This window comes from Amblyraja radiata, chromosome 1 (genome assembly GCF_010909765.2).
Source record: "Amblyraja radiata isolate CabotCenter1 chromosome 1, sAmbRad1.1.pri, whole genome shotgun sequence".
NCBI classification, from domain to species: Eukaryota; Metazoa; Chordata; class Chondrichthyes; order Rajiformes; family Rajidae; genus Amblyraja; species Amblyraja radiata.
Genome location: NC_045956.1, coordinates 125,436,329 through 125,450,322, shown reverse-complemented (window position 1 = coordinate 125,450,322; position 13,994 = coordinate 125,436,329). Strand labels below are relative to the sequence as shown.

Here is a 13,994-nt window from a genome sequence, read left to right as displayed (position 1 = left end):
TAAAATATAAGAGTAGGAAAGTTATGGTACAATTTTGTAAAACATTGGTCAGGCTACAGGTGAAGTAGCTAAGTACAATTCTACTTGCCGTATTATATCAGAAGGTGCAAATCCAGAGCCAACAAGGTCATGGGGGACCCCTTCCACCCCAGCAACAGACTGTTCCAGCTGCTACGGTCAGGCAAACACCTCCTTTGCCATGCTGTGAAAACAGAGAGGATGAGAAGGAGTTTCTTCCCAGAGACCATAGGACTGTAAACTCCTATCTCACCAGGGACTAACTTACTGTACCAATTTACTGTTGTGTGGTGTCTTTTTAATTTTCTCCCACAAATATGTAATTCTGATTATGTTCTATTCTGTTTTGTAGTTTTTTTGCCACTTTTCATTTTACTGCACATCTTGTATGCGTATGTGATGAATAAACTTGACTTGACTTGTCTATAGGAACAAGATCATTACATTGGAGAGGCTGCAGAGGAGATTCATCAGGATGTTGGCTAGAATGGAGATAGACTGGATAAGCGAGGTTGGTTTTCCTTAACGTAGAAGAGGCTGATTGTAATTTGATAGAGGTGTACAAAATCATCAGACATAAATAGATAGAGTAGACGGACAGCTATGAATATAGACGGTTGGCATGAACATGGATAGGCTGAAGGCCTGTTTTTGTGCAGTATGGCTCTGGAGCCATAAATTCATAGTTATACAGCACAGAAACAGGCCCTTAGGCCCAACTCATGCCTATGGAGTTGCCTAACCAAGCTAGTATTACTTGCCTGATCCATATCTCTCCAAACCTTTTTAACCCATGTACCTCGCTAAGTGTCTTTTAAATGTAGTAATTGTCCCCATCTCTATCACTTCTTATGGCAGCTCATTCCAGGTACATACCATTTACTGTATGAAAAAGTTACCTCTCATGTCCCTTTTAAATCTCTATCCAATTGCCTTCAACCCAGGTCCTCTAATTTGGGGAAAATACTGTGGCAACTCATGTTATCTGTGCTCCTCATAATTGTATACAGTACTAGACTAAGTGGGACCCGTTATGTCCCATGTTCACACGGGAGGGCTGGTCCCCCAATGCAATATCCCACCTCTCCACCAATTCCAATATTGGTGGCCAGTGGGGGGGGGGGGGGGGCTTTCTGGAGCGCTGGTATGGGTGTTGTGGGCTGAAGGGACTGGTTTCCAGAGGGCTAGTATGGACATTGTGGGCCAAATGGATTCTTGGGGTGGCAGCTCAGTCCCTCAAACCTGATGTGCTGGCGGCTCACTCACGGCTGGTGGGCTGGCAGTTGACTCACGGCTATTCCTTGAAATTCCATTTCAAGCATGGTGCAAGGCCACCAAATTCAGGTGCAGTTTCCTACCACTTCAAGCAGGGTGCAAGTCCACCGAATTCAAGTGCAGTTTCCTACCACTTCAAGCAGGGTGCAAGGCCACCAAATTCAAGTGCAGTTTCCGACCACTTCAAGCAGGGTGCAAGGCCACCAAATTCAAGTGCAGTTTCAAACCACTTCAAGCAGGGTGCAAGGCCACCAAATTAAAATGCAGTTTCATACCATTTCATGCAGGGTGCAAGGCCACCACATTCAAATGCAGTTTCATACCATTTCATGCAGGGTGCAAGGCCACCACATTAAAAGGAGTTTCATACAATTTCAAGCAGGGTGAAACCACCATAAAACCACACAAAACACCACACTCACAGTTCAGTAGACATTCAGTGTGTTCAGTTGATTCACAATTCAGACAGAGTCATGACCTCTCCCTCCTCCATCTTGCAGAGACTGCCACACCCACACTTCCGGGTTTTATAATCCCTCCCCCCTCCCACCGGAAAAGGTGTAGCCTTCATGGCGTGATTGACAGGAGAGCGATTTTCAAAAATGTTTAAACACTAATAACACTTTTATTTTTCATTGATGGGAAGAATCCTTTGCACCTGATGAATGGAGGGGGACTGAGTAAGATGGCCAAAAATCACAGCCGTAAGTGGTAGCGTTTTATCTAAAACCAATATACAGTGCAAACAGGAAGTTGTCAAGTTTAGACCACCAACCATTTGCAGTGCTTTTACTTCAACCCAAAACCCCCACCAACCATTTGCAGTGCTTTTACTTCAACCCAATCCCCACCCAGCCATTTGCAGTGCTTTTACTTCAACCCAAAACTCCCGCCGACCATTTGCAGTGCTTTTACTTCAACCCAAAACCCCCACCAACCATTTGCAGTGCTTTTACTTCAACTCCAACGCCCCACCAACCATTTGCAGTGCTTTTACTTCAACCCAAACCCCACCAACCATTTACTTTAAACCAACCACATTTTCATTTTCGAACCACATTAAGGGCACTCACAGTTTCGTAGACATTTGTTCAGTGTTATTCACAGCTCAGACTGAGAAACGTGACACTCTCACTTCCCCCATCTTGCAGAGACTGACTGAGGCACAACACTTCCAGGTTTTATAGTCCCTCCCCCCTCCCACCAGCAGGGGCAGCAGAGAGAATGTCAACATTTTAAAAACATTAATAACTCTTATGTTTCATCGATGGGAAAAATCCTCTTGTCCTGCACAGTTGAAGGGGACACAGCCGTAAGTGGCAGCGTTTTTTCTAAAATCATGAAACAGAAAAACAGGAATGATCAAGATTTAACTTTTAGTAATATAGATACCACTATAAGAAATCCTGTTTGACTAATCTTCTGGAATTTTTTGAGGATATGACAAGTAAAAAGGATGAAGGTGAGCCGTTGGATGTAGTTTACCTGGACTTTCAGAAAGCCTTTGATAAGGTCCCACACAGGAGATTAGTGGGCAAAATTAGAGCACATGGTATTGGGGGTATTGTATTGACATGAATAGAGAATTGGTTGGCAGACAGGAAACAAAGTAGGAATAAACGGGTCCCTGTCAGAATGGCAGGCAGCGGCGAGTGGAGTGCTGCAAGGCTTGGTACAGGGGCGCAACTATTTACAATATATATTAATGATTTAGATGATGGAATTAAAAGTAACACCAGCAAGTTTGCAGATGACACAAGCTGGGTGGCAGTGTGAACTGCGAAGAGGATGCTAGGAGGTTGCAGGGTGACTTGTACAGGTTGAGTGAGTGGGCAGATGCATGGCAGATGCAGTATAATGTAGATAAATGTGAGGTTATCCACTTTGACGTCACGAACAAGGAGGCAGATTATTATCTCAATGGTGTCAGATTAGGAAAAAGGGAAATGCAACGAGACCTGGGTGTCCTTGTCACTATAAGTAAAAATGCAGGTACAGCAGGCAGTGGAGAAAGCTAATGGCATGTTGGCATTCATAACAAGAGGATTTGAATATAGGAGTAAAGAGGTCCATCTGCAGTTGTATAGGGCCCTGGTGACACCATATCTGGGTTTTGTGTGTAGACAAAAATGCTGGAGAAACTCAGCGGGTGCAGCAGCATCTATGGAGCGAAGGAAATAGGCAACGTTTCGGGCCAAAACCCTTCCTCAGACTGATTGTGTGTAGTTTTGGTCTCCTAATTTGAGGAAGAACATCCTTGCTATTGAGGCAATGCTGCGTAGGTTCACAAGGTTAATCATATGAGGAAAGATTGGAAAGACTGGGCTTGTATTCACTGGAATTTAGAAGGATGAGGGGTTTTTATAGAAACATATAAAATGATTAAATAACTGAACAAGCTGGATGCAGGAAAAATGTTCCCAATGTTGGGGGAGTCCAGAACCAGCGGCCACAGTCTAAGAATAAAGGGGAGACCATTTAAAACTGAGATGAGAAGAAACTTCTTCACCCAGAGAGTTGTGAATTAGTGGAATTCTCTGCTACAGAAGGCAGTAGAGGCCAATTCACTGGATGAATTTAAAAGGGAGTTAGAGCTCTAGGTGCTAGCGGAATCAAGGGATGTGAGGAGAAGGCAGGCAAGGGTTACTCAGGGCTCGAAATTAGCGGTTGCCCGGGTGCCACTGATCACCCAAAGTGTCGCTGGGCAACCTAAACGCCGAGCCATTTTGCCCGGCATGGCACTGCAAATACTGGTTTATACCGAAGATAGACACAAAAAAACTGGAGTAACTCAGCGGGTCAGGCAGCATCTCTGGAGAAAAGGAAAGTGACGTTTTGTGTAGGCGACAGCTGTAATGCGTGGGAAAGATGCTATGTGTGATGTGACGGAGGGTCGGTGCGAATGACGGGCCCCGCACAGCAGCGGCAGCAGTGGCGGCGGCTCCATCTTCTCCTCCTCCCGCACCCCGCCCAGCCTGATAGCGGCCTCTGCCTGCCACTCCACCAATGGCGCTTTCAAAACAAACCCTCTCGCACGCCGAGGCCGGGAGGAGGGAGGGAGGGACAGAGGCAGGGGGAGGCCCCCTTCCGCCGTCTGAAGCATCTGCACCGTTCGGCCCCGCACCTTCCTGTTGACTGGTGGAGGAAGGGAGGCGGTAGCGAGGAGATCCCAACTGCCTCCCCCTTTGGCAGCGACACTTGGCGATGGCCAAGGCAGTGATGATGCCGGTGTTGTCCGAGGAGTGCTGACCTTCATTCTCACCTCCTCTGCCCCTTCCTCTCTCTCTCTCTCTCTCTCTCTTGTACGCCCCCCTCCACCCCCCTTATCCTGAGACCCCTCCTCTCCATCCCGCACTGATTCCCATTCCTACCTCTATTCAGTTCTCACTGACATCCCGTGTGCTCCCTTCCTCATCTACCCCCCCCCCCCCCCCCCATCTATTCATCGTGCACTGATCTCCCTATCCACCTCGCATTGATTCTCCTGCCACTCCCCATCAATCCTACACTGGTTCCCCAATTCATCCTGTACTGACCCCCCCTTCCCATCCATCCTGCACTGTTCCTCCCCTTCATCCCGCATGTTAACCCATCCACCCTGCACAGATCCCCCCATTCAACACCACTGTCATCCCCTGCGCTCTCCCCTCACAATTTTACCTACTCCAACACGCACTAATTCCCCAGCCTCAATCCATCCATTCCGCACCGATTGCCTTCTTAAACCCCCCCCCCCCCCCCCCCATGGCCATCTATCCATCCTGCACTGATTCACACACAAGCACCCCTCCCGACCCTATTGTGCTGGAGATGTCTTCAGAGCAATCATTGACTATGTTTGATAACGGAATGCAATCAAATATGTTTTAAATCCCAATGTTATTATTTGTTTTAGTCCAAAAGGATGGATTAATTAAATTGCGAACACGTGAAACATTAAAACCACAGTGTTCGATTGTCACTGCTACCATGTCAACACATGTCAACACATGTTATTACAGAATTCATTTTAACGGCAAATCAATGCTCTTACTATGGAGTATCAGTACTGTTAGTTTGATGAGCAACATTCACAACTACCCGTTGGATTTATCCAGGTTTTACTTCTACGGTCAGTCATATACATCACAAATTTGGTCAGGAGATATTTCAGTTGAAATTTTAATGTTAATTCTGAAGTGGGAATGATGGAAAAAGCGTTTATCAACAATTATTTTTTAATTTGGTGCTTACAAACTGGGTATCTTCATTGCTGTTCACAACACATACATCTAATCTGAATGTCCGGTAATGTGGCGTTTTGAAACCTTTAAACATATTACCAAAAGAACATTTGCTGCATTTATGTCCTTTGGCCATCTTTTGTTAGTTAGTGTAATGTTTAACCTGTCAGATGGGTATAGTCAGTTTTAACAGCTATTATCATAAAATGCCTTTAGAAAATTCCTTGCAACCTGTATATTTTGTTGTGGTTAAATTATGTGGGAAGCGAGAGTGTTTCTGTACCAATAGCAATAACGACCCATGCTATTGGCCATGTCATGATAATTTTCGGTCCTTCACAGAAAACATACTTGCATCAATCTGTAGTGTGCATGGTTAAGCATATATGTTATCAAGGTCCAGGATTTATTGACACAAATTGATCATACGCTGAGTAATCCAACCACATTTTAGTTTGGAAATGGAAAGAAATAATAGAAATTACATTAATTGCAATGTGTAAAAAGAGTTGAGATACTGTATTATAATTTTGCTGCATGTCATTGTGGTATATATCATGTCTTGATTGGTGAATATGTTTAGTTTGTGACTTTATTTGAAGCAGAAATAATATGTGAATGCTTCATTGAGCATAATTCCGACTGATAATAACACACTTCGTTCGAGCACATTATCACACGCGTCATGCAAGCCATCTTAAATGATCATCTATACTGTCATTTGGCAACCTAAAAAGCTGCCAAGGTTGCCCGGCTGGCAACAGGGAAAAAAAGTGAGAGCCCTGTGATCAGCCCTGATTGTGGATGATCAGCTATGATCACAATGAATGGCGGTGCTGGCTTGAAGGACCAAGTGGTCTCCTTCTGCACCTATTTTCTATGTTTCTAAGATCACCCCTCCACTTCCTACATTCCACGGAGATCAGATCCATACAATCTAGCCTCAGTAACTCAGTAACATCCTTGCAAATGTTTTTTGCATCCTATCCAGAGTAATGACATCTTTCCTGCAGGTGTCTAAGTCCTGTTTTAGACAATAGACAATAGGTGCAGGAGTAGGCCATTTGGCCCTTTGAGTTCATCCTATCAAAATGTCACACCTCGCATTTATCCGACTTAAACTCTATTCCTTCACCCATTGGCCCAGTTAATCAAGATCCCATTGTAATCATAGATAACCTTCTTCACTGACCACCAATATTAGTGTAATCTGCAAACTTACTAACCATGCCATGTTCATTCTTACCCAAATCATTAATGAAAATAACAAATAGATCTACAGAGGACGCTGTAGCCACAGCTCTCCATGCTGCACTGTCCCACCTGGAGCAGCGGGGGAGCTACGTGCGGATGCTCTTTGTGGACTACAGCTCTGCTTTTAACACCATCCTTCCCCACAAACTGGTGGACAAACTGGGGGACCTGGGACTTCCATACTCCACCTGCATGTGAATAAATAGCTTCCTGTCGGGTCGCAGCCAGAGAGTCAGAGTGGGCCATCACACATCCACGGCCCTCAGCCTCAGTACCGGCTCTCCACAGGGCTGCGTGCTGAGCCCCCTGCTCTACACCATCTACACACATGACTGCACCCCCGCCCACCTCAGTAACACCATTGTCAAATTCGCGGATGACACCACGGTGGTGGGACTCATCTCCGGGGGGGGATGAGTACGCCTACAGGGATGAGGTGGAACAGCTGACAGTGTGGTGTGGAGAGAATAACCTGCTCCTCAACACCTCAAAGACTAAGGAGCTCATAATAGACTACAGGAAGAAGAAAATGGACATTACACCATTAATCATCAGAGGGGACTGTGTGGAGAGGGTGGCGGATTTCCGCTTCCTGGGAATCCATATTGAGGAGGACCTGACATGGAGCGTGAACACCTCTGCGCTGCTGAAAAAGGTGCAGCAGAGACTGCACATCCTGAGGGTGCTCAGGAAGAACAACATCACCCAGAGACTGCTGCTGTCCTTTTATCGGTGCTCCATAGAGAGCATCCTAACATACTGTGTATGCGTGTGGTACACCAGCTGCACAGCGGCTAAGAGGAAAGCGCTCCAGAGGGCTATTGACAACGCCCAGAAGATTGTCGGCTGCCCTCTCCTCACCTTGGAGGACCTACACTGTTCCCACTGTCTCAAGAAATCCCAGAACATTATAAAGGACACTTCCCACCCCGGACACTCCCTGTTTGAATTGTTGCCGTCAGGCAGACGGTACAGATCAATGAGGACAAGGACAAACAGACTCAAAAACAGTTTTTATCCCACAGCAATAACTACACTTAATATAGCCACCAAATGAGCGCAGGTGTGCTACATACCAAAGGGATTGTGAAATCGACAGAAGAATGTATAGTTGTGTGTTTATGCTTGGTTTTTTCATGTTATTTATTTTAGTTGTTTATTTCAGGTATTTCTCTTTTACGTATAGTTAGCTTTTAGATAATGTGTGAATGGTGCATTGACTGGTTAGCATTTTTAATTTTGTTGTACATGTTTACATGTTATAATGACAATAAAGAACAATTTTAATTTCAATTTCAAATAACTGTATTCACAGCACTGATCCCTGTGGACCCAGCACCATTCCCCATCACCCACTGATCTCGGACAAATAAAAATAACAACATGGATCATTTTTATCTATTATAATTTGTGATGCATTTGAAAATTTCATAGTTCATTTGCAAAACTCATTTAATATTTTGGCATGATTGCATTGTATTAGAAGGGAAACATTAAATATGATCTTAAGATGAGTGGCTGCATAGTTGAGCTTAAGAATGAATGTAGCACAAGACCTGAAGCGGATGTCATTGGAAAATGTAATGGTTGATTGAGATTAAAAGTTGTAGGTGATGTATTTTCATTTTTATTTATTCATATGAATAATGCATAACAAAAATGTAAATCGTATTTCACTGGCACTTTTATATTTTTATTTTACCCATAGACTTTTCTTCTCACTTTTGGTCTCTTTTAGATATCAATTTCTTAAAGGTATACTGGTTCAATGATACCAATCACCATATGGTGCAATACTAACGTGACCATTCATCATGTGTAAACCAAGTAATTAAGATATTGAGATTTCAGACATATCTGGAGTGAATAAGCATAGAGAATTGTCATCAGAACCTGACCTTGGAATCCAAGGTCACTTCTGTGGGCAGAAAGCATTTAACATTTTTAGCTTTTCACTAATTTGATCCTACACTTGACAATAAGTACTTCATTTTGGCAGTTGCAGATATTCCAAGTAAGTATCAATCATTTTTCTTCCTGACTTTGGCTGCTGTCTTTGTGGCATTTACACATCTTTCTCATAAATGTATGGGTTTCCACCAGATGATCCTGTACCCCCCAACACTGCAAAAAGTACTGGAAGGTTAATTGGCAATGTAAATCAGCGCATAGAGTAGGCATGCCAAACGAATCAAAGGAGAAATGAATAATCATGATGCTTGTTCACTCCAGATTTACCTGAAATTGACAGAAGATCATTGCATATTATCCCTTAATTCCCTTGGACATGTGAGAGAAAAAAAGTTACAGAGGTAAAGGGAAAGAAGAGGGGAATGCGATTTGTGTGTTCTTCCACTGGGACTGATGTCCAGCACACTGTGGATGTTCACATCTGTATAATACACTAATGTAACTGCACAATTATTTGAATGGGGATATGCAAAATAAAACTTGGAACACGCTGAAGGTATCAAAATCCCCCCAAAAAGTTTTCATTTTCATAGGTAAGATTATTAACATAATGAGAGGATGAGCAATCCAGAGTGGTAAAGTTTAATACCTGATCCATGATGAATAATGTAATTACAACCAATATATTTAATATATTGTAGCAAGCGGGTAAATGATCTGTGTGCTAGAGATAATCCTAGTGAGAGTATTGGAAAATGTATTGCAATTAGGTGGACCTCAGAAAAGTCATCAGGATGATGTTAAAGTTTGGCATATGCAAAGCCTACAATGCTAACATAACATCAGTTCACTCTCTTATGCTGTATCAAGCTATTTGGTCTTGTAAAAGTATTGTAGTTAAACTTGAACCTCTGTCAAGCTTCTCAAGCGGATGACACAACCTTGATTGGACTGATCCAGGATGGGGAGGAATCTGCCTACAGACAGGAAGTGTCACAGCTGGCGTCCTGGTGCCGACACAACAACCTAGAGCTCAATGCTCTTAAGACAGTGGAATTTATTGTAGGCTTTAGGAGAGCTCCCCCTCCCCTCACCCCACTCACCACCAACAACACCACAGTCACATCTGTGGAGTATTTTAAGTTCCTGGGAACCATCATATCCAAGGACCTTAAGTGGGGGGCTACCATCGACTCCACAGTCAAAAAGGTCCAACAGAGGATGTACTTCCTATGGCAGATGAGGAGAAACAATCTGCCACAGGCAATGATGGTCCAATTCTACACGGCCATCGTAGAGTCTGTTCTCACCTTCTCCATCATGGTCTGGTTTGGCTCAGCCACCAAGCACGACCCCTGGAGGCTGCAGTGAATCGTCCGATCAGCTGAGAAGGTTATTGGCTGCAACCTTCTCTCCATTGATGAACTGTACACTGCAAGGGCCAGGAAGCGAGCGGGCAAGATCATCTCTGACTCCTCTCACCCTGGCCACAAACTCTTTGAATCATTTCCCTCTGGAAGACGACTCCAGACTGTCAAAGCTGCCACAGGCAGACATAAAAACAGTTTTTATCCACGAGTAGTTGCTCTACTCAACAGCCAAAAATCTGTAGCCTCCCTTTGATCTGGTATTTTGTTGGTTCGCATGCTTGATCAATGGTGTTTTATCATTAATGTTTTATTATTATTAATGTTTAGTGTTTTCTGAGTCATTCGTAACTGTCACTGTATGTCATATTTTTACTTGTGGATGGAGCAACAAGGCAAATTCCTTGTATGTGAATACTTGGCCAATAAACTAACTTACTTACTTACTTGATCGGGTCCTTATCTGCTGTTAACTTGTATGGATTTTTTAGAAAGGTCTGCTGATTAATGATTAGGAACACTGTGACGACTGGTTTTCCCTTACTTAATTTGAACACATTATCTATCAATACATTGGTTGTAATCACCTTTTTCAGAATCGATCAAGTATCAAACTTGATTTCCAAATTTTTGTCCTTCTTTCGTATATTTATTGACTCTCTCTCTGGGAATCGTTTTCAAACTTGGACAAGTCTTCTGAATGTGTGCTCTTCTTCTGAATTGGGATAGCGGGAAGTACAGGGTTGACTCTCATAGAATCGCGTGATATGACTGGCAAAAATGAATAAAATGAACGGCTTTGACTAGTCCCCTCTCTTTGCATTCTAGATGGGAGTCTTGGTGGGCGATTTACTGGAGCAGTCCATACAGAAGTCTGAGGCTGTGCTCTGGTTTTTGGCACTTCTGATCGAAGATTACCTACAATCAAAAGAAAGAATTGTCAACATTGATAAGAAACATATTTAAGTTCACTTTTCTAATTTAAAAAAAGGCATTATTTGCCTAGCCAACACAATAATGCCCTCAGACCCAAGATATTGAGCCAGCTGCAGTAAGGTGTCTACATCCCACTTTAATATAGGGAGTAATAAGCTGATTTGCATGTATTTACCTCATTTGATACTTTTTCTGTAAGCAGATGACAATTACAATAATTGTATTGTTTTGTTGTTGTTACAATGAAGATGAGAAAGATTAATATTTTAACAAACATATAATTCCCTGCAAAATGTTGATGCATTGTACATTGCTAGACTATCAAGCCGTACAACACAGAAACAAACCTTTCATCCTACCGTCCATGCTGCCATTTCTACCTATCCATATTATTTGATTCGCCCTCATAAGTTTCATAGTCTTCTCTGCCTTGCTGATTCAAGATCTGTCTTAAGTAGTGAGATTATCTGCATTCACTACCTCTTCAGGCAACATATTCCAAACCAACAATCTCTGTATGGAAAAAAAATCCCCCTCCCATCCCCTTTAAGCCTCCTATATCTCACTTTAAATCTTGCTTTCTTGTCTGAGACACCCCATCATGGGAAATATATGTTTTACTATTCCCCTCATAATTTTATATACCCTATCAGATCAGCCTTCAGCCTCCTCCACTCTAATGAAAACAAACCCAGTCTATCCAGTGACTTTTAACTGAAGTGCTTCAATCCAGGCAAGATCCTGGCTAATCTCTTCTGCGTGCTTTCCTGTGCTATCACCTCCTTTCGACAGTACGGTAATCGGAACTGCACATAATATTCTATGTGTGATCTAACCAGTGTTTTATAAAGTTGTAACATGATGTCCCTTATATTCTATACCAGGGCCTGAACTGAATATCTACAAAATGAAAAAATATATGCCAAAGGTTTTGGTTGGAAATACTGAATATGTAGATGTGAAAAAAACATTCAAGATTAATCAGACTTCGCTAAGATGGTTTGCATCGATATCTTAATAAATATTCACCTACATTTATGAACAGAGTCATCGACAATAGGCGCCAGGTAGGACCTTGCAGGTATTGAATCTTTTACTTTCATTTTCTCAAAGGGGGTTATATGTACATTTTCACCTGTAGACAAAAGATAAATTAAAATGAATAATAAGCAGAGTATATTTTCAACATTATGATTTCCATGAATATCTGTTTTTGAATCTGTTTCTGTTTTGATCTATATTCTATCATTAAAGATTATCTAATCAGCTTCATTATTGATTGTCTAATCTGGATGTGATCCAGTGAACAGTTTTGTAACTAACATGGCCAACCGTAGCTAAAGGTTCAAAGGTTGTGAATTCCAATTGTTGCGGTACTAAGTAACAACAATATCACAATCACAATAATACTTTATTAGCCAAGTATGTTTTGCAACATACGAGAAATTTAATTTGCCATGTCATAGGTATGTTACAATACTTACCTTCAGCGGCGCTGCAATTCTGCCACTGGCCGTGTACGCTATGTTGGCGCGTTTGAGGGGGGGGGGGGTGAGGTTAAAACGGGGTTTTTTCCCGACCGGGTCCTGAATTATATTTGTTGGAGTGCAAGATGTTGCTAAAGAATCATTCCTACGGCCGTTCTGTGTGTTTAAAAAAAAAATTCACCCGACAAGTTAATCGCTGGAGTCATTTTAAAACCAGCTTCTGAAGCCGTCAATGCCGACAACTGGGATGGATTTTATGGAGGACCAGGTAAAATAAAGTAGTTTACTTTTATGTATAAAAGTGTTTCTTAAGATGTATTTAATTCACATTTTAAGTTGCGAAACGGTGATTTTCCCCCCCGAAGAACCGGCAGTGTATTTGCTGCCGATATGGGGGTATAAATTCACTGCATTCTGAACGTTCCAAATGGTCCCGTTCCAGAAAATCCCACTCGCAAGCTGATTTAAATGGCCATTCATTTACAGGTGTTAAACATTAAATTCCTTCCATTTGGCCTATAAACCCATGACAATGAGATTTAAAAATTATGTTAAATTGTGAATTCTTGTGTGAATGTTATTTGGACACTTAGGCTATTTAAAAATGTTAATCTATTCTTAAGAAATGGATAGATGTTTAGATCTAGTAATTGAATTTTGTAATTAGCTGCAATTAGGTAACTAACTAATTATATGCTTTAATTTCAAGTCATCTAAGTAAGATTGTTTCATATTTGTTTCAGAATGCTTCAATCTATAATAACTGAAAATGTATTTAAGTTCTCTTAAATTTTAAGAAAGTTATCGGCTTTTAAATGTTCTCGATCACAGCTTTTGTGTTAAGTCAATGAAAAAGCAATAGGGAACAAGATGCCAATTTCCGAGTATGAAAATGGCCATAACTTTTTTAATACTGAAGATACTTGAGGTTTACACAAAAGGACACACAGTGGTGGAGTGACTTAGCAGGTAAGGCAGCATATCTAGAGAACAGAATTCCTATGGGGGAACTTGCAACTGGGTTTTGATTTGCATATGTCAGAGGGCTGGGGGAGTTTACAGAGTACAAATTAATGTGACCTCAGCTGTACAGGGATGGGATGATGATAATGATATCAGGCATGCATCGTCAGAGAGACAGAAGGAAATGCGAATGGTGGAATCTTGTGCTGGAGTAACTGAGGTATTCCATGAATGGTTAGATTTTGCTTTCAGGAGTTTGGGTAATACACATTGATAAAGCATTCATTGCCCACTGGGAGAAAGATAATAATAAGCATACTAGGGCAGCAGAGTGCTGCAGCAGTAGAGTTGCTGGCTTACAGCGACAGAGACCCGGGTTAGATCCCGACTACGGGTGCTGTCTGTATGGAGTTTGTACATTCTCCCTGTGATCGCCTGGGTTTCCCCCTGGTCTTGGTTACCTCTCACATTACAAAGACATGCAGATTAATTGGCTTCTGTAAGGGTGATCGTTGGACGGCACAGACTCAGTGGGCCTGTTTTAACTCTGTATCTCTGAA

The 13,994-nt window shown here is 42.3% G+C and overlaps 1 protein-coding gene across 1 annotated transcript in view; it reads right to left on the bottom strand.

Moving 5' to 3' along the window:
- Nucleotides 1–10,401: 10,401 nt before the first annotated feature.
- ankrd55 (ankyrin repeat domain 55) overlaps nt 10,402–13,994 on the bottom strand; it is a 74,445-nt gene continuing 70,852 nt past the window's right edge. Inside the window, exons 10-11 of the mRNA XM_033030314.1 lie at nt 12,018–12,119; nt 10,402–10,966 (exon numbers count right to left, since the gene is read on the bottom strand). Coding sequence (XP_032886205.1) covers nt 10,698–10,966; nt 12,018–12,119 — 371 coding nt within the window. The 3' untranslated portion in view covers nt 10,402–10,697. The remainder of the gene's footprint in view (nt 10,967–12,017; nt 12,120–13,994) is intronic.